General features: G+C 42.9%; 1 protein-coding gene and 1 pseudogene across 2 annotated transcripts in view; one reads left to right on the plus strand and one right to left on the minus strand.

Annotated features, from left to right (window-relative positions):
* Positions 1 to 6,972, minus strand: part of MCUB (mitochondrial calcium uniporter dominant negative subunit beta) — a 128,932-nt gene extending 121,960 nt beyond the window's left edge. Inside the window, exon 1 of one of the 2 annotated variants that reach the window (XM_012436514.2) lies at positions 6,783 to 6,972. In XM_012436514.2, coding sequence (XP_012291937.2) covers positions 6,783 to 6,881 — 99 coding nt within the window. In that variant the 5' untranslated portion in view covers positions 6,882 to 6,972. Of the gene's footprint in view, positions 1 to 6,220; positions 6,240 to 6,782 lie in introns of those variants that run through there. The other variant, XM_064384018.1, reaches the window with a different exon arrangement.
* An 8,345-nt stretch (positions 6,973 to 15,317) lies between these two features.
* LOC135277754 (protein SET-like) lies at positions 15,318 to 16,544 on the plus strand (annotated as a pseudogene).
* The last annotated feature ends 1,193 nt before the right edge of the window (positions 16,545 to 17,737 follow it).

Here is a 17,737-nt window from a genome sequence, read left to right on the forward strand (position 1 = left end):
TTCCTCAGCACAGGATCAGGGCATTCATTATATACTGTTATGCCCAAGAAGTTGAAAATAAGAGAATTAATCTTTAGGTCCCAGAAATATAATTTGAGCAATGTATTTATCACTTTTTTTAAAAAGTTATGTATGTAGTTGAATATAATAGGAGTATCACCTGTGTCCACAGTACTTTTTTTTTTTTTTTTTTTTGAGATAGAATCTCCCTCTGTCACTCAGACTGGAGTGAGGGGCACAATCTTGGCTCACTGCAACCTCCACCTCCCAGGTTCAAGCAATTCTCCTGCCTCAGCCTCCTGAGCAGCTGGGATTACAGGTGCCCGCCACCACACCCGGCTAATTTTTTTTTTATTTTTTAGTACAGACCAGGTTTCACCATATCAGCCAGGCTGGTCTTGAACTCCTGGCCTCATGATCTGCCTGTCTCGGCCTCCCAAATTACTGGGATTACAGGTGAGAGTCACCGCACCCAGCTCACAGCACTTCTAAAAAAAAAGGAAAAAACCAGACCCAACTATCTACCCAATCTAGTAAATATCAGAAGATCCTCAGGAAGAACTCGTATTTGTGGGGTGACCCTTGCCAGCCTTCAAGACTTTGCCTCTCTAAAGTTTACCACGACAAAGCTTTGTGAACCTCTCAGTTTCTTGATGTGAGGTTCAATGTTTTATGTCATTTGTTCCTGTTTACAGGCTATATGCATTTAAGTCTAGCCCATATCTTGCCTTTCACTGTTCCCTACTTCTTACCCTCAAATCTATTTTAAAAAACCTTATCTTTAATAGTCCTTGTTTATCGTGCAGATTTCATAGATCATTTCTCATCAATATTGTGAATCCTAGCCAGAAATCTTTTCCCTAAAGAGCTGCCAAAATACAAACCTGGTCTGCAATACTTTCTATTTCCTTTGTGATAAACCTGTAATTAAGGTAAAAATGATGCAAAATCAACACCATTTAGAAGTTCATGAAATAGGAAACTCTCAGAGTAAATGCATTTACGGGGCTTGGTGGTTGATGCAAACTATATTTTAACTCAGGTGGGTGTTGCTATTCACTTGGGTGCTTGGCAAAATATTACAGAACATATTTAAGGAAAGTTACAGATTATAGTCTCAAACTTTTCGGAAGGCTGTAAAGTTTTATTTAGGCAGGTTCAAGGCAGCTGCCTAATTCATATTAGCATAGGAAAGAAATAGAGACTGATCAAAGGCCTTACCCCACACTCATCTGTCTCCGCTCTGTTTACTCATGCTAATTTTGTGCTGGGGGGCCCTATCTGGGGAAGATCAAAGGGGAAGTACTGTTAATAACAGCATTTACTCTGGGCCCCAGAACCTAAAGCTTTTACCAGTCTTTTGGATAAAACCATTCTCTTAACCATCTTAATTATCCACAAGTGTATTAACTTAGAATCTCTTTGTAAAATCTTGACAGGATAAAAGTGTGAAAAGACAGAGGGTCTGGGTCGATAGGTTGCGTTTCGCCCTCTAAAAGCAACCAACCGCAATCCCTAGCCCACTTGAAACGCTCTGGGTGTGAGAGTGCATTCATTCAACCATCGTTGAGTCAGGGTCTGCAGGTCAAACTTCCGCAGGTGGTGACCCATGTCTCAGGTGGCGACCCCGACGTGATCCAGGGCACAGGTGGGGTTGAGGTAGCAAGGAAATAGGAAGATTTAAGGCAGGTGAGGGCAGCAGAAAAAAAAGAGGAATCCATTTCCTTATGTGAGGAGAGTGAGTAACTTCAGTACTCCCACCTTTCTTTGAGAGATAACTATAGCATCAAAATTAGATTGTTACAGCAACTCCATGTAACACAATCAATATGTATTGAGCACCTTCGATGGGAAAAACAGCAAAGACAAGGTGAACAAGAAAGAGACTGGTCTGCGTCACTTCCGCGATTAACGACTTAGAATATATTTGTTCAAATATCAAACAGTTGATTTTTAAAATTTCTTAAAACCTTATTTACGTATCACTTTTTTCCCATTAAAAGATGATTATGGAAAAATGGCTGATGATATGAATAGAGGAAAATGAAGGTAGAGAAGATAAAACTATGAGTACTATAAATACATAACATGCATGTCATAGGTCTTTCACATTTGTTAAAAGTGGGTCAAAAACCTGATCCTAAGCATTCTGACATCCATTATATAAACACCACTGGCTATATGCTTCACTGTCTATACAATGAGTCTTGCATCTGCTCTGGAGAACCCAACTATTCTAATAATTAAGACTAGACGGCAATTTCCTCCATGGGTCCTCTTAATGGGCACCTTTTAACTGACCTCTTTTTTATTTTTTTATTTAGCACTTGACTTGTAAACAAACTGACCTCTTTCTTAAAAGGTATGCAAATGTGGAAAATTCAGTGAAAACATTTGGGTTAAGTTCATTACCTAATGGTTGATAACTTGTAGGATAACCTAAGTTGTCTATTATATAATGGTTTTAGGGTTCTGATGATACTCCTGAATAAGCAATATTTCAGATAAAAACACTGTTAACAGAATGAAGTATTAGAGAGAGACTTACTATAATTCATTATGTTATGCTAACCCCATCAAATACATTTCTTTTTTTTTTTTTTTTTTGAGACAGGGTCTTGCTCTGTTGCCCAAGCTTAAGCACAATGGTGTGAACACAGCTCACTGCAGCCTCAACCTGGTGGGTTCCAGTGATCCTCCCACCGCAGCCTCCTAAAGTACCTGGGACTACAGGCAGGCACACACCACCATACCTGGCTAGTTTGTGTGCGAGTGTGTGTGTTTGTTTTTGTTTTTGTTTTTGTAGAGACAAGGTCTCACTCTGTTGCCCAGGCTGGTCTCAACCCTGTGGGTTCAAGTGATCCTCCTGCCTCAGCCACCCAAAGTGCTGGGATTACAGGCATAAGCCACCGTGCCCAGCAAAATTTCAATTTCTTTTGAAAGGAAAAACAGTTATTACAACCACTAGGTAAAACTACCACTCTATTGACTGCCTAAGATCATAAAAGGGAATTTTTCAATCATTGACTATTCTAACATTGACAATACTTTGTTCAATGGTGTATTTATATTCCCCTGGTCAAACAACAAAATGGCAATTTTAGAGATGAAAAGGACTTTTAGGACCAATCAGACAAATCTCCTTGTTTTGAGAAGGGGACAAAATAGGCCCAAATAGACTGAATGATTCGACTGAGTTCACAGAGCTAAGTGGTGGTAGGGCCAGGTAAGCAGGCATTCACGTGTCCCATTGCTAGCCTAACACCAACCAAATTAGCTGCTCATTTCTATTTAATGACCCAAACACATTTAGTTTATATAGCAGATGTTAATCAATATGTAGCTCAAGGTTTTCTACCTTAGTTTCACAAGTACCTCATTCAACAAATATCTTTCTGCCAAGACACAAATGATTTCCTAGCCTAGAATTTCTGTAAAACAGCACTAATACCATTTAATTATAATAAAAAAGTAAAATCTAAAAAACATCAAGCACTAACACTTAAGTACTCTGAAGGTGGTAATGTTAATTTAATATTTAGTAGACAAGCTGGTCTAGCATTACTTTGAGATCAAAGCATCAATGTCTTTTCCATAGTGTAAATACAATCGCCAACACATAACCAAATTGCTCTCCTCAGGAGAGGGCTCAGAAGCTAGTTTTATAGAATACAGTGCACCAACTGCAAATACAAGAGACAGAATAGTAGGAACATGTCAAACAAGAACAATATGTTCATTACATTAAAAAGATGAAAACAATTTCTAAATTGACATCACGTCGTGGAATTTAAACAGTCATATGCTTTGTTTTTAGAAGTTAAAAAAAGGCATACTCAATACTTAAGCTGCTCTGCAAAGGGCTTGATGTAAAAACTTTTTAAACATACCTTATGTAGGGACTCAAATGCTGTATTAGGGACATGAAATCATATCAGGGAGTTTCTCAGTCTAAGTAGCAGAAAACCCAAAATAAGAAAGGCACATTTAGGCAGGGGTTTTCTGTTTAGATGTAATTCACCAAGCACCATAATTACTCAAAGCTGAGTCCTTGTGCACAGAAACATCAGTAGAAGCCATGGATTGCCCTGACAACCACTCGGCTAGAGTGCTGACAAGCAGAGATGCTGCCACTGGAATGTGATTATGGCCACCAGGCCATGCCTTGGCCAAAGATAATACAATATACTCTTGCTCTACTATGCTTCAGACTAAATGTGTTCTTTAAAAAACAATTCTGTATATCCATGTCAACAGCCTTTTTCCCCTCACCCAGAAAACACTGGCAGACAATTGCTCATGTACCACATGAAGGATAAGAATTGTGGATTTTTCAAAGTTATTAAGAAAGGCACACTCACAGGAGTGCACAAGACTTCAGAAAGACCAATTATAATTGGGAACACTAATTTGAAATACTGCTTATGACAAGTCCTTACAAGCTAGGATTTTATGAGCTGTCAGGTCACAAACTACTTGTTTTTCTAGCTGCTTCACAGGCTCTAGGGGTCTGAATGTTTGTGGGAAAAATATATAGAAATAATACTTGCCTTTAGCCACAGGACCTTTCATATCAAGTGGGAAAACCACAAAACAGTGAAACCTTAGAATGAAAAATGTCCCGATAGCCAGATAATGATTTGCAGAAAATGGTTTAGTAGTCCTAGCTAAAAGTCCTCAAGACCCAGAATATTTCTATCGGTTTCTTCATGGTAACATTTAAAAGCTGCATATAAAGAAGCAGATTCACAAGTTTGATTCCCCCCCCCCACCCTGGGGAGGGGGGGGCGTCTTTTATCAGACAGGTAAAATGATGCTTGAAGCATTTCCACTTCTTAAGTTCTGAAAATTGTCTTTACAGCTGGACAGTTGTCTTAAAACAAAAATGTGCGAATTGGAAACATTCAAACATAGGGCTTCTTACGATGATTCCCAGAGGCAAAGTACTAACTACTGTTCCCCTGTTATTAGGCGATTTTCTTTTAAAAGGGCATCCACATTCCTGCTGAGGTATGCAATGGCACCACCCTAGACAGCTTCAGATGGGAAATATGGAGAAAAGGGTTTGGAGTTGATAATTTGAGAAAGGACAGGCAGTCCTGGGATTAATAAAAATGCTACTCAACGTGTTAGATGGACTTAATAGAAAACACTTGGGGCCAGGTGCTGGTGGCTTACACCTGTAATCCCAGCACCTTGGGAGGCCAAGGCGGAAGGATCACGAGGTCAGGAATTCGAGACCAGCCAGTCTAGCCAACCTGGTGAAACCCCGTCTCTACTAAAAATACAGAAATTAGCCAGGTGTGGTGGCGCGTGCCTGTAATCCCAGCTACTGGGGAGGCTGAGGCAGGAGAATAGCTTGAACCCAGGAGGCGGAAGTTGCAGTGAGCCAAGATCCCGCGACTGCACACCAGCCTGGGTAAGAGAGGGGGAGACTCTGTCTCAAAAAAAAAGGAAGAAAAGAAAAAGAAAACAATCATCTGTGTTTAAATGGTGTGTGAAAAGTGTTCCTTGTATTGGGTTGTTTTAATGTTTAGTATATCTTTGACTAGGAAATGCAACACTTATAGTAAAAGTACAACATTTAAAAGTGTAAAAAGCCTGCCTCTCCAATGACTTCATAAGTCTACCATTTTCCACTGTAAGGAGTCTGCCCCTTTTCTTACATTTAGTAACAACATGGCCTTCCTCATTCTCGTTCAAACATTACGGGAATTGATTGTTTAAATGCATTTAATCCTTTGGGCACAAATGCAATGAAAAGGAATAAAAATGCACTTATATATTCCCTGCATCAATTGAAACTGAAGCCCTGAGATAGAGGGAAATGGGGGAAAGAAAAGAAAAATAAAAGAACAAAATAAACAGGAAGTGAAAGTGACGAGAGACTAGCACTGCTTACTTTTGGCTTTTCTGTTTCCCTTTAACCACCTGAAACTAATCTAACAGTGTGGGGGAGGAACAAACTAAAACTCAGAAACGGCTCCCTCCCCAACCACACACAGCCTGAAGGCTTTTTTTAAAGGCTGTCTTTCCTCATCAGGGTCAGCGTTTGGGCTCCCGGGCTCCTGTCAGGTTCCATCGTAATCCTAGTTAAACTCGGCGCTTCCCCCCACTTCTTCTTGTGTCTTTTTTGGTGCACATCCACTCTCTCCTCCTCCTCCAAGCCACGGTTCTCCACAGACCACAATACAACGGTGTCAGGCCAACTGTTACTCACCAGCACACACTCATGATTCACCCATCTCTCCGGCGTCTGAACAAAACGCGAGTTTTTCTTCCCTCTAGGAAAGGGAGGTGCTCGCCGATTTCAGGATGGAAATTTCACTCTCCTGCGACCGTCCACACTCGGGACAGTCACTGCCCGGTTCATCGTTTCCGACCCCCGAGAAGGAACCGGCCGCCGGCGCAGCGGATCTGGAAACTTACTCCTGCCTGCCTAGGGGCTGCAGCGCAGAAACTGCCTCCCGGGTAATTCTGCTGCTCCCAGGCCGAAGTCCGGTGGTCCTTGCACCCCATCTCCGCCCGGGTGAGGCGCCCCCAGCCGCGGCGCTCTGGTTTCACCTTCCCCGGGCCCGGGGTCTTGACCTCCGCCCTGGCCTCCGTGACCCACGTCTGCCGCCCGGCCACCACCTGTGGGGACCTCCCGGCGCGCTGAGCCCGGCAGCCAGCAAAACGCAGGCGACTGCTCCGCCGCTCGGCTTTTGCTCCCGCCGAAGTTGTCCGACGCAAACTTTGCACCCGCCTTCCCCGGAACCCCGCGGCCCCTCACCCGCCCTTACCTGGGGCATCGGCGGCAGCGGCCACGGGCTCGCGGGGCCCCAAGTGCCGGGGGTCGGCAGCAGCCGCGCCCGCCACGACCAGAGGCCCCTCGGGAGCATCCTCCCGCCCTGGCGCGCGACTCCTGCAGGCGTCAGCGGCGCATCCTCCCGTGGCCTGGCTCCTCGTCAGCGCCTGGCGGCTCCGCGCTGTGGGCGCTCCCGCCCGGCGCCTCCCCGCCCCGCCTGCTGGCTCCGCGCGCCGGCTCCAGCTGGGGCGGGCGGGAAACTGGGTGTGTCCCTGTTTCCACTTGACGGCTCTGTACGCATCCGGGCGCAGAGCTGTTTTCTTTCCTCCGACCAAAAAAAAGAGAGGGAGCCTGAGAACAAACCGCCCTCCGCATCTTAGGTGTCGAGGACCCCCTCCTCCTCCAGCAGAAGCCCCTCTGGAATGAACAGCAGCAGGCGACGCTCCCCTTGCGAGCTCTTGACTTCAAAACTCGCTGTTAATTCCAGGCGAGTTCTCGGCTTCAAAACTCGCTGTTAATTCCCGGCGCTGCGTGCTCTGAGCGCCGTTTTCTTCATCCAACCCACACGGGGAGAGAAGTGGGGGATGAGAGGAAAAGAGCGTCCGGCAACTGCAGGGGTCAGGGCCGCTCCGGAAGTTGGTCTTCGCCCGGGAGCTGAGAAGACGTAGCGAAGCGGGTCGGTTGAGGCCCCCCAACCTCGGCGGCCTCCAAGGCCTGTGCTGGGGGCTGCGGTGCTGGGTCCCCGCTCGAGGACGAGCGCGGCGTCAGGCGGGCGGCCCGGGCCTATCCCTGCGGTTTGCAGTTGACGGTACAGTGGCCCAAACGCTAGCTTTTTGGGAAAGTATCTCCCTCACAATTGGCTTCTGTTTTGAAGCACTTTTGTAATTGAAGAAGCTTCGGAACCGGAATTGAGCCCTTCTAGCAACTGGGAAATCGAATGCTTTGTTTTGAGACTTCTTGTTTTTGAACACAAACCAAAGGCATTTAAGAGCAACCTAAACCAAGCTTTCGCACAGCTAGCTTACAATAGGGTTGTTAGATAAAATACAGGATGCCCAGTTGAATTTTAGCTAAATAGTGTTTTAGGATAAGGATGTCTCAAATATTGCATGAGTCGCATTTATTCTTTTAAAAATGAAATACCGGATATACTTATATTAAGTTATTTGGTGTTTATCTGAATTCAAATTTAACCGGGCACCCTGCATTTTTATCTGCTGAATTTGCAAGAGGCTTCAGTTAGTGAATCAAAGTTGGCAAACATGCAGCAAGAGGCAAATCGCTCCTGGCGGTGATCTCCTTTCCATGTTGAAAAGAGAAAGAATCATTAAAGACTGATTCACCTGTGTTAACTAGCGTCTGTCTTTCAAAATGCAATTGCCCTAGATGGATAGCGATACATTAAACTTTTAAGTTCATATGGGAAGGTAAATTACCTTACCTGTATCTTTTCCTCCTATTAGCTCCAAGTAAATGAAATGTGTATTGTTTTTGTTTTTTTGTTGTTGTTGTGAAGGGTTTTTGTTTAATACATCTGAAAAGAATGCCTATACAAAGAATTGAGACATGAGAAAGCATTGGTTCAGCACTCATGAACTAGGTTTTGAAAGGTGTAAAGATTACCTAAACATTTTTGGAAATTGGAAACTACAACTAAAATAAGCTGATAAAATCTCTATTAACACTTAAGAAGAGTCTTGATCAGAATCTTTCCATGATTTTTATTAAACTAGAGAGCCTCATCTGGCGGCTGTAGGGTTCCTCATCTGCGAAACAGAAGTAAGGGGATTCCCCTGACTGATGCCATGTTGTTAAGTGTTCTATCCATCCCCACCACATCCCAGCTTCTTCACGAAGCAGGTCTCCATCCTCATAACTTGAGAGGCTGTGAATCATTCCATAGACGTCAGTCTTCTGGAACCACCCTTCACATTCCCTCTGCATACCAGGTCTTCGGCTGCATTCTAGAAGCACCATATACTGTTGATTGCAAATCTATAATAAGCATATAAAATAATGACTGACAGGGAAAAAATTTTTTTAAGTTACAAACTCAATCCACTTGTTGCATTTCAAAGGTGCAATACTTTATTCATCAGTGAAAGAAGTTAGAAATTAACTTCCCCAAAAATCAGCAACTGGCAAACAAATTACCTTGAAAGTCACAGTCACATATCTAGTGGATCCCAGAAAAGAGCAGGGGCAAGACAATTTCCACCCACTTTCATGAGTTTCATCAAATACTGAACCTACTCAAAGGTGGAGATAAAAGGCAACTTTCAAAAATATTAAATAAGGCATTTACTATATTCTTTCCTAAAAGCATCCCAGATAAGGAACATGTTTTCTAAACTAGATCTAGGAAGTCGAATATGTTTTCTAAACTAGATCTAGGAATCAATCCGTCTTCCTCCTCTTAAGGACTGACCACTGGTTAATGAATTAAAAAAAAAAAAAAGACTAAAAAACAAACCATACAAACACTCCCCCTTCAAAAAAAGAGGAAAAATAAAACCCCACTAAGATGCCCCAGATTACTCTCCAGAATGGAGTCAGGGAGCAGATTCAACAATTCCAATTAGCCTGTTACACAGTCATCACAAGCATGCCTTGCTTTTAAACAGAAACAAAATTGTTTTTTGAAATAAAAACCAAAAATGAGTACTGATTACTTTTCTAACAATACACAATTACTCGGAATTAACTAGTATTGGAAGGGAGAAGGGGGCCATACCTATAATCCCTGTCTCATACGGATGCATGTGGGTTGATACAGGGTATTTGTCATTATTGCAAAAATGAATTTATACGTATTTTGAATTTTGAGATGGAATCTTGCTGTCTTGCCCAGGTTGGAGTGCAGTGGTACCATCTCGGCTCACTGCGGCCTCTGCCTCTCGGGTTCAAGCAGTTTTCCTGTCAGCTTCCTGAGTAGCTGGGACTACAGGCATGTGCCAGCACACCTGGCTAATTTTGCATTTTTAGTAGAGATGGGGTTTCACCATGTTGGCCAGGCTGGTCTTGAACTCCTGACTTCAGGTGATCCACCTGGCTCGGCCTCTCAAAGTGATGGGATTACTGTCATGAGCCACAGCACCTGGCCGAATTTTAATTTTTAATCTTTTTAATTTTTAATTTTTAATCTTTCGTTTGATTTAAACATTGGTTTTTTTTTTTTTTTTTTTTTTTGAGATGGAGTTTCGCTCTTGTTACCCAGGCTGGAGTGCAATGGCGCGATCTCGGCTCACCGCAACCTCCGCCTCCTGGGTTCAGGCAATTCTCCTGCCTCAGCCTCCTGAGTAGCTGGGATTACAGGCACGTGCCACCACGCTCAGCTAATTTTTTGTATTTTTAGTAGAGACGGGGTTTCACCATGTTGACCAGGATGGTCTCAATCTCTTGACCTTGTGATCCACCCGCCTCGGCCTAAACATTGGTTTTAGTATGATGGCTACACCAGCTGTGCAGAAAGGGCTCTGGAGAGATGCTCATAGCTGCACAGGCCTGCAGCCCTTCTTCAGTTCTGGAGGCTCCAGGACAGCCAATATTGCTTTGTCAAATCCATTGTTTAGGTCTTGCTGTGTGAGTGCAGGACCGTCCATATACTTGATAGCTTTCAGGTTGCGGGCTGGCTTTTCATCAGTCTCTGGAGTGACAGTCTTCTGTTTGTTCTTGGCAATTTTCTCAGTAATAGATGGATCATCTCTGAGATCAATTTGGGTCCTGACGAGCAAGAAAGGAGTCTTTGGACAGTGCACTCACTTTTCTTTCACAGGTACTCACTTTTTTTTTTTTTTAAATCTCAGGCACTCACTTTTCTTTCACACTTTAAAATGAACATGGAGAGACCATTGAGAAACAGACTAGAAATATACCTGTTGTGGATAACTCGGCAGTTATAATCTGTCATGATCCTCTTGCCCTGCATTATTAAAAGTTCAAGAGTATATGGCTCTGCACCAATCATACTGTGAGTGCATAGTTGTCAAAAAACAGTCTGTATGTATTAGGATGGAAATTTGTTGTGTAAGGTATGAGGAGACATGTTTTACTAACAGCTTCATTAACTACAACAATGCACTTAATTGTCTGCATTGCTGAAATAGTTTTGTATCCACTTTAAATATTTCAAATCTGATGCTGACCTCAGCTTCTTCAGAAAAGAGTTTTAAGAAGGAGGGAAATGGAGAAGAAGGGGAGGAGATGCCCATTTTGCAGCACAGAATCTGGCCACAAAGGTGGGATCAGCAAACTACTGTGGAAGAAGCTCTAGACATTGCAGATAGAGCGAGTTTACTGGGGAGGCACTGTACACAAAGTCGCTCAGCACACATAGATGTTTTGGGTGCACAACAAACTTTCCCACAGTATATAGGACTCTTGAAGAGAAAAAACAATTACTCAATGTGAGCTAGTTCAGAAGTATTACTTGTATGTCACAGCCTTTTCACATTCGAATCTCTGATCTCGCTTTTCAAAAAAACATTTTGGAAATGGCTCTATTAAGGTATGATCTACGTATCATAACTTTCACTTATTAAAAGTTATTTTTCCATCACTCTAGAAAGATTCCTGAGGTTCATTTGCGTCACCCTCCACTCTTACCTCCAGCTCCAGGCAACTACTAATCATCTACTTTCAGTCTCTCTAGGAACCAAAGAGCAAGCTGAGTTGGAGAGCCATTTACTTTGAGTTTAGTGGGATATTTTTGTGTGGCTCATGGTCATTTCCATGTATTGTTAAAGTATTGCTAGCCATGCCCATGTAGGAATGGCTTCCAGGGAGAGATCCAAGATGGCCGATTACTAGCAGCTCAGGATTGTAGCTCCCAGTGAAAGCGCAGAGAAGGAGAGGATGCCACACTTTCAGATGAATTTTTGTTGCTCACAGACCAGAAGATTCCCAGCGGAGGAGCCCCACGGGTCGCCAGCGTGACTCTTGTGGCCGGCGTGGCGGTTTTGCCAGCATCTCGGCGCGGCGGTTCTCTATGCAGAGTAAACAGGACTGGGTCCCCTTCTGGTCGACGTTTGGAGCTCCGGGAAGGCAGAGTTGCCCATTCAACTGATTGAAAAAGGGACTTAAGAGGGAAGCCAGACCGGAGATTCCCGGGCAGAAAAGCACCACGAATCTTTTTTTTTTTTTTTTTTTTTTTGAGTCAGAGTCTTGCTCTGTCACCAGGCACCAGGCTGGAGTGCAGTGGCGCAATCTCGGCTCACTGCAATCTCCGCCTCCTGGGTTCAAGCAATTCTCCTGCCTCAGCCTCCCGAGTAGCTGGGACTACAGGCGCGTGCCACCATGCCCAGCTAATTTTTGTATTTTTTAGTAGAGACGGGGTTTCACCATGTTGGCCAGGATGGTCTCGATCTCTTGACCTCGTGATCCACCCGCCTCGGCCTCCCAAAGTGCTGGGATTACAGGCATGAGCCACCGCGCCCGGCCTTGCACCACGAATCTTAATGCCACTGTTTAAGCTGGCACAATGGGTTGCTCAGATTCTGGTGCTGGGAATCAACAAGTTGGACGTCCACTCAGAGACCCAGTTTGAAGGTCAGTAATTACAAAGACGACAGGTGGATAAATTTACAATGATGGGAAGAAACCAGCATAAAAAGGCTGAGAATACCCAAAATCAGAATGCCTCTCCCTCTACAGGGGAGCACAGTTCCTCATCAACAGGGGAACGAGGCCTGATGGAGAACAAGTGCATTCCATTAACAGAATTAGTCTTCAGAAGGTGGATAATAAGAAACTTCTGTGAGTTAAAAGAACATGTTCTAGCCCAACGTAAAGAAACTAAGAACCTTGAAAAAAGGTTTGATGAAATCCTAACGAGAATAGACAATTTAGAGAGGAATATAAGTGAATTAATGGAACTGAAGAATACGATGTGAGAACTCTGCGAAGTATACACAGGTTTCAACAGTCAAATTGATCAAGCAGAAGAAAGGATATCAGAGGTCGAAGACCAACTTAATGAAATGAAATGAGAAGACAAGATTAGAGAAGAAAGAGTAGCCGGGCGCGGTGGCTCACGCCTGTAATCCGAGCACTTTGGGAGGCCAAGGCGGGCAGATCACGAGGTCAAGAGATCCAGACCATCCTGGCCAACATGGTAAAACCCCGTCTCTACTAAAAATACAAAAAGTACCTGGGCATGGTGGCACGTGCCTGTGGTCCTAGCTACTCGGGAGGCTGAGGCAGAAGAATCGCTTGAACCCAGGAGGCGGAGGTTGCAGTGAACCAAGATTGTGCCACTGTACTCCAGCCTGGCAATAGAGCAAGACTCCGTCTCAAAAAAAAAAGAGAAGAAAGAGTAAAAAGGAATGAGCAAAGTCTCCAAGAAACATGGGACTATGTGAAAAGACCTAATTTACGTTTGATAGGTGTACCTGAATGTCATGAAGAGGATGAATCCAAGCTGGAAAATATTCTTCAGGATATTATTCAGGAAAACTTTCCTAACCTAATAAGGCAGGACAATACTCAACTCCAGGTAATACAGAGAACACCACAAAGATATTCCTCAAGTGGAGCAACCCCAAGACACATAATCGTTAGATTCACCAGGGTTGAAATAAAGGAGAAAATTCTAAGGGCAGCTAGAGAGAAAGGTCAGGTTACACATAAAGGGAAGCCTATCAGACTCACAGCAGATCTCTCAGCAGAAACCCTACAAACTAGAAGAGAGTGGGGGTCAATATTCAATATCCGCAAAGAAAAGAATTTTCAACCCAGAATCTCATATCCAGCCAAACTATGCTTCATAAATGAAGGAAAAATAAAATTTTTTGCGAACAAGCAAGCACTCAGAGATTTTATCACCACCAGGCCTGCTTTACAAGAGCTTCTGAAAGAAGCATTATGCACAGAAAGGAACAACTAGTATCAGTCATCCCAAAAACTTACCAAAAGGTAAAGAGTATCTCCATAATGAAGAATCTATATCAACTAATGGGCAAAATAGCCAGCTAGCATTAAACGACAATATTAAACTCACAAATATCAATATTAATCTTAAATTTAAATGGATTAAATGCTGCAATCAAAGACACAGACAGGCAAATTGAATAAAAAGTCAAAACCCATCGGTACGCTGTATCCAGATCCATCTCATAAGCAAGGACACACAAAGACTCAAAATAAAGGATTGGAAGAAGACTCACCAATCAAATGGAGAGAAAACAAAAAACAAAACACAGGAGTTGTAACCTTCATCTCTGGCAAAATAGACTTTAATAGTAACAAAGACTAAAAGAAACAAAGGACATTACATAATGGTAAAAGGATCAATGCAACAACAGGAGTCAATGTTCATAAATATATATGCACCCAATATAGGAACACCCAGATACATCAGACAAGTTCTTAGTGACTTATAAAGAGACTTAGACTCCCGCACAATAATAGCGGGAGACTTTGACACCATATTGTTAATATTCGACGGATCAACGAGATAGAAAATTAACAGGGACATCTATGATTAGAACTCAGACCTGGAACAAGTAAACTCCGTGAATATTTATAGAATTCTTCATCCCAGGTCCACAGAACATACATTTTTCTCAGTATCACATTACACCTATTGTGAAAGTGACTACATAATTGGAAGTAAATCACTCTTCAGCATTTGCATAGCATTTCACAGACTTAAATGAAATATTGGTTGGCTGTTTGTTATTTTCTTCCCTTATTCCTTCCTGTCTCTGCTGTTAAGCGCAATTAACGGCATAAAAGAGGTTTTTAATACCTATTTTTAGATTGCATTCTAGCCTGGGCAATAGAACAAGACTCCTGTTCTCTCTCCCCCTTTCTCTTTCTCTTTCTTTCTTTCTTTCTTTCAAAAAAAAAAGAAGGAATGGCTTCCATGAATACATCTATTATCCATTGGGCCTCCCACTTGGTTTGAATTTTTTTTTTTTTTTTTTTTTTTTTGAGACAGAGTCTCACTTTGTCGCCAGGCGCCAGGCTGGAGTGCAGTGGCACAATCTCGGCTCACTGCAACCTCCGCCTCCCGGGTTCAAGCAATTCTCCTGCCTCAGCCTCCCGAGTAGCTGGGACTACAGGTGCACACCACCATGCCCAGCTAATTTTTGTATTTTCAGTAGAGACGGGGTTTCACCATGTTGGCCAGGATGGTCTTGATCTCTTGACCTCGTGATCCGCCCACCTTGGCCTCCCAAAGTGCTGGGATTATAGGCTTGAGCCACCGTGCCCGGCCTTGTTTGAATTTTAATGGTAAATAGAGAAAGATATTCCTTTTCCCTATTCTGCCTCCAGGTCCTAGACCTCCATTTCTAATAGAGTCATAAAGAACTCTGTACCCATTTGAGAGTACATATTATTTCAAACACATATGGATGATTCACAATGTAATGACCACCTAGTAGGCCTCAAAGGGAAACTCAAAAATGACCTTAAAGTTGTTAACATATAGGCTATGTTCATGAAATTTATAAGAAATTAGAGTGTTCTGCCTGCTTCCTGACTAGCAGGAAGACTGGTGGTCAGGTTCTTGGGCTTCCCTAGCAGCATGGCCCCCAAATGCCAGTCTCCCCTCCTGCCTTAAAAGAAGACACCAAAATCACATCCTGCTCTGAGACCAGAGGAGACCTCGGCCTCTGTGGGCTTGCTGAAGAAGGGCAAAAAAGAACAGCAAGAAGCAATTGAAAACATTGATGAAATATAAAATGAAATAGATAGACTTAATGAAGAAGCCAGTGAGGAGATTTTGAAAATAGAACAGAAATACAACAAACTCCGCCAACCATTTTTTTCAGAAGAGGTCAGAATTGGTTGCAAAAATCCTAAATTTTGGGGTAACAACATTTGTCAATGATTTATAGTGTCTGCACTGCTTGGGGAGGAAGACGAAGAGGGACTGCATTATTTGACCAGAGTTGAGGTGACAGAATTAGAAGATATTAAATCAGGTTACAGAATAAATTATTATCTTCATGAAAGTCCTTACTTTGAAAATAAAGTTTTCTCCAAAGAATTTCCTCTGAATGAGAGTGGTAATCCATCTTCAAAGTGCACTGAAATTGGGCCGGGCGCGGTGGCTCACGCCTGTAATCCCAGCACTTTGGGAGGCCGAGGCGGGTGGATCACGAGGTCAAGAGATCGAGACCATCCTGGTCAACATGGTGAAACCCCGTCTCTACTAAAAATACAAAAAATTAGCTGGGCATGGTGGCGCGTGCCTGTAATCCCAGCTACTCAGGAGGCTGAGGCAGGAGAATTGCCTGAACCCAGGAGGCGGAGGTTGCGGTGAGCCAAGATCGTGCCATTGCACTCCAGCCTGGGTAACAAGAGCGAAACTCCGTCTCAAAAAAAAAAAAAAAAAAAAAAAAAAGTGCACTGAAATCAAATAGAAATCTGGAAAGGATGTGACGAAAGGTTCAAGTCAAATGCAGAATAAAGCCAGCAGGAAGAGGCAGCCTGAGGCACCAGAGAGCTTCTTGACTTGGTTTATTGACTATTCTAATGGAGGGGCTGAAGAGTTAGGAGAGGTCATCAAAGATGATATTTGGCCAAACCCATTACAGTACTACTTGGTTCCCGATATGGATGATGAAGAAGATGATAATGAGGAAGAGGAGGAGGAAGAATTAGAAGATATTGATGAACGAGGGGATGAAGATGAAGGTGAAGATGATGATGAAGGGGAGGATGGAGAGGAGGATGAAAGAGATGAATAATAGAACACCGATGGATTCCAACCTTCCCCTTTTTAAATTTTCTCCAGTCCCCGGAGCAAGTTGTAGTCTGTTTTTTGTGTTTTTTTGTTGTTGTTGTTGGCTTTTTTTTTTTTTTTGCCTCTTGTACTCATTCGCCCTGTTCTTGAGGTCTCTTTTCTCTACACCAAGGCTTTCAATTTATTTGGGGGAAATACCTTGAGCAGAATACAATGGGAAGAGTCTCTACCCCTTTCTGTGTGAAATTCTTTTTATCCCTTCTTGTCTGAACAAAAACTATATGGAATTAATACCATAGAGCTCAGTGGCAAAAAAGAAAAACCTGCTCCCTTCGTTCTGCTGGAAGCTGGAGGGTGCTAGGCCCCTGTGTAGCAGTGCATGGAATTCTAGCTTCTTTTCTCCTTTCTGTGTGTATTGGGCTCAGAAAGTACACTGTGTCTGTATGTGAATATGGACACTTAGCATTGACCAACATGTATCTGTCTACTTTCTCTTGTTTAAAAAAAGAAAAAAAAAAACTTTAAAATATGGGGTTACCACGTGCAGTGGCTCACACTTGTAATCTCAGCACTTTGGGAGTCTAAGGCTGGCAGATCACCTGAAGTCAGGAGTTCGAGACCAGCCTGGACAACATGGTGAAACCCTGTCCCTACTAAAAAAAATACAAAAATTAGCTGGGTGTGGTGGCGGGTGCCTGTAATCCCTGCTACTCAGGAGGCTGAGGCAGGAGAACTCTTAAACCCAGGAGGCAGAGGTTCCAGTGAGCCAAGATTGCACCATTGCAGTCCAGCCTGGGTGACAAGAGCAAAACTCCATCTTAAAAAAAAAAAGGGATTATAGGTCAGTAAAGGGTGGGTTTGAGATGTTTGGGTAGGTTAAGTGGGCATTTTGACAACATGGCTTCTCCTTTAGTATGTCTAATTGTGATGTTTGACAGACATCCTTGCAGTTTAAGATGAGACTTTTAAAATAAATTCTCTCCTAATGATGACTTGAGCCCTGACACTCAGTGGGAGAATCAGAACCTGTAGGATCTTATTTCGAATTGACATTCTCTATTGCAATTTTGTTCCTGTTTATTTGTAATTTTTTTATTTCACTGTAAAGGAAAGATGATGCTCAGTTTTAAATGTTAAAAGTGTATAAATTGCTTTGTTACAATAAAACTAAATGTGTACACACACAACAGAATAAAAAATTAATGAAAAGATAAAGCATTGTTACCCCATCTTTACCACTGGAATTTAAGTACTTT

The sequence above is a fragment of the Aotus nancymaae genome, unplaced genomic scaffold, assembly GCF_030222135.1.
Source record: "Aotus nancymaae isolate 86718 unplaced genomic scaffold, 86718_ANA_hifiasm-v0.15.2.pri h1tg000033l, whole genome shotgun sequence".
NCBI classification, from domain to species: Eukaryota; Metazoa; Chordata; class Mammalia; order Primates; family Aotidae; genus Aotus; species Aotus nancymaae.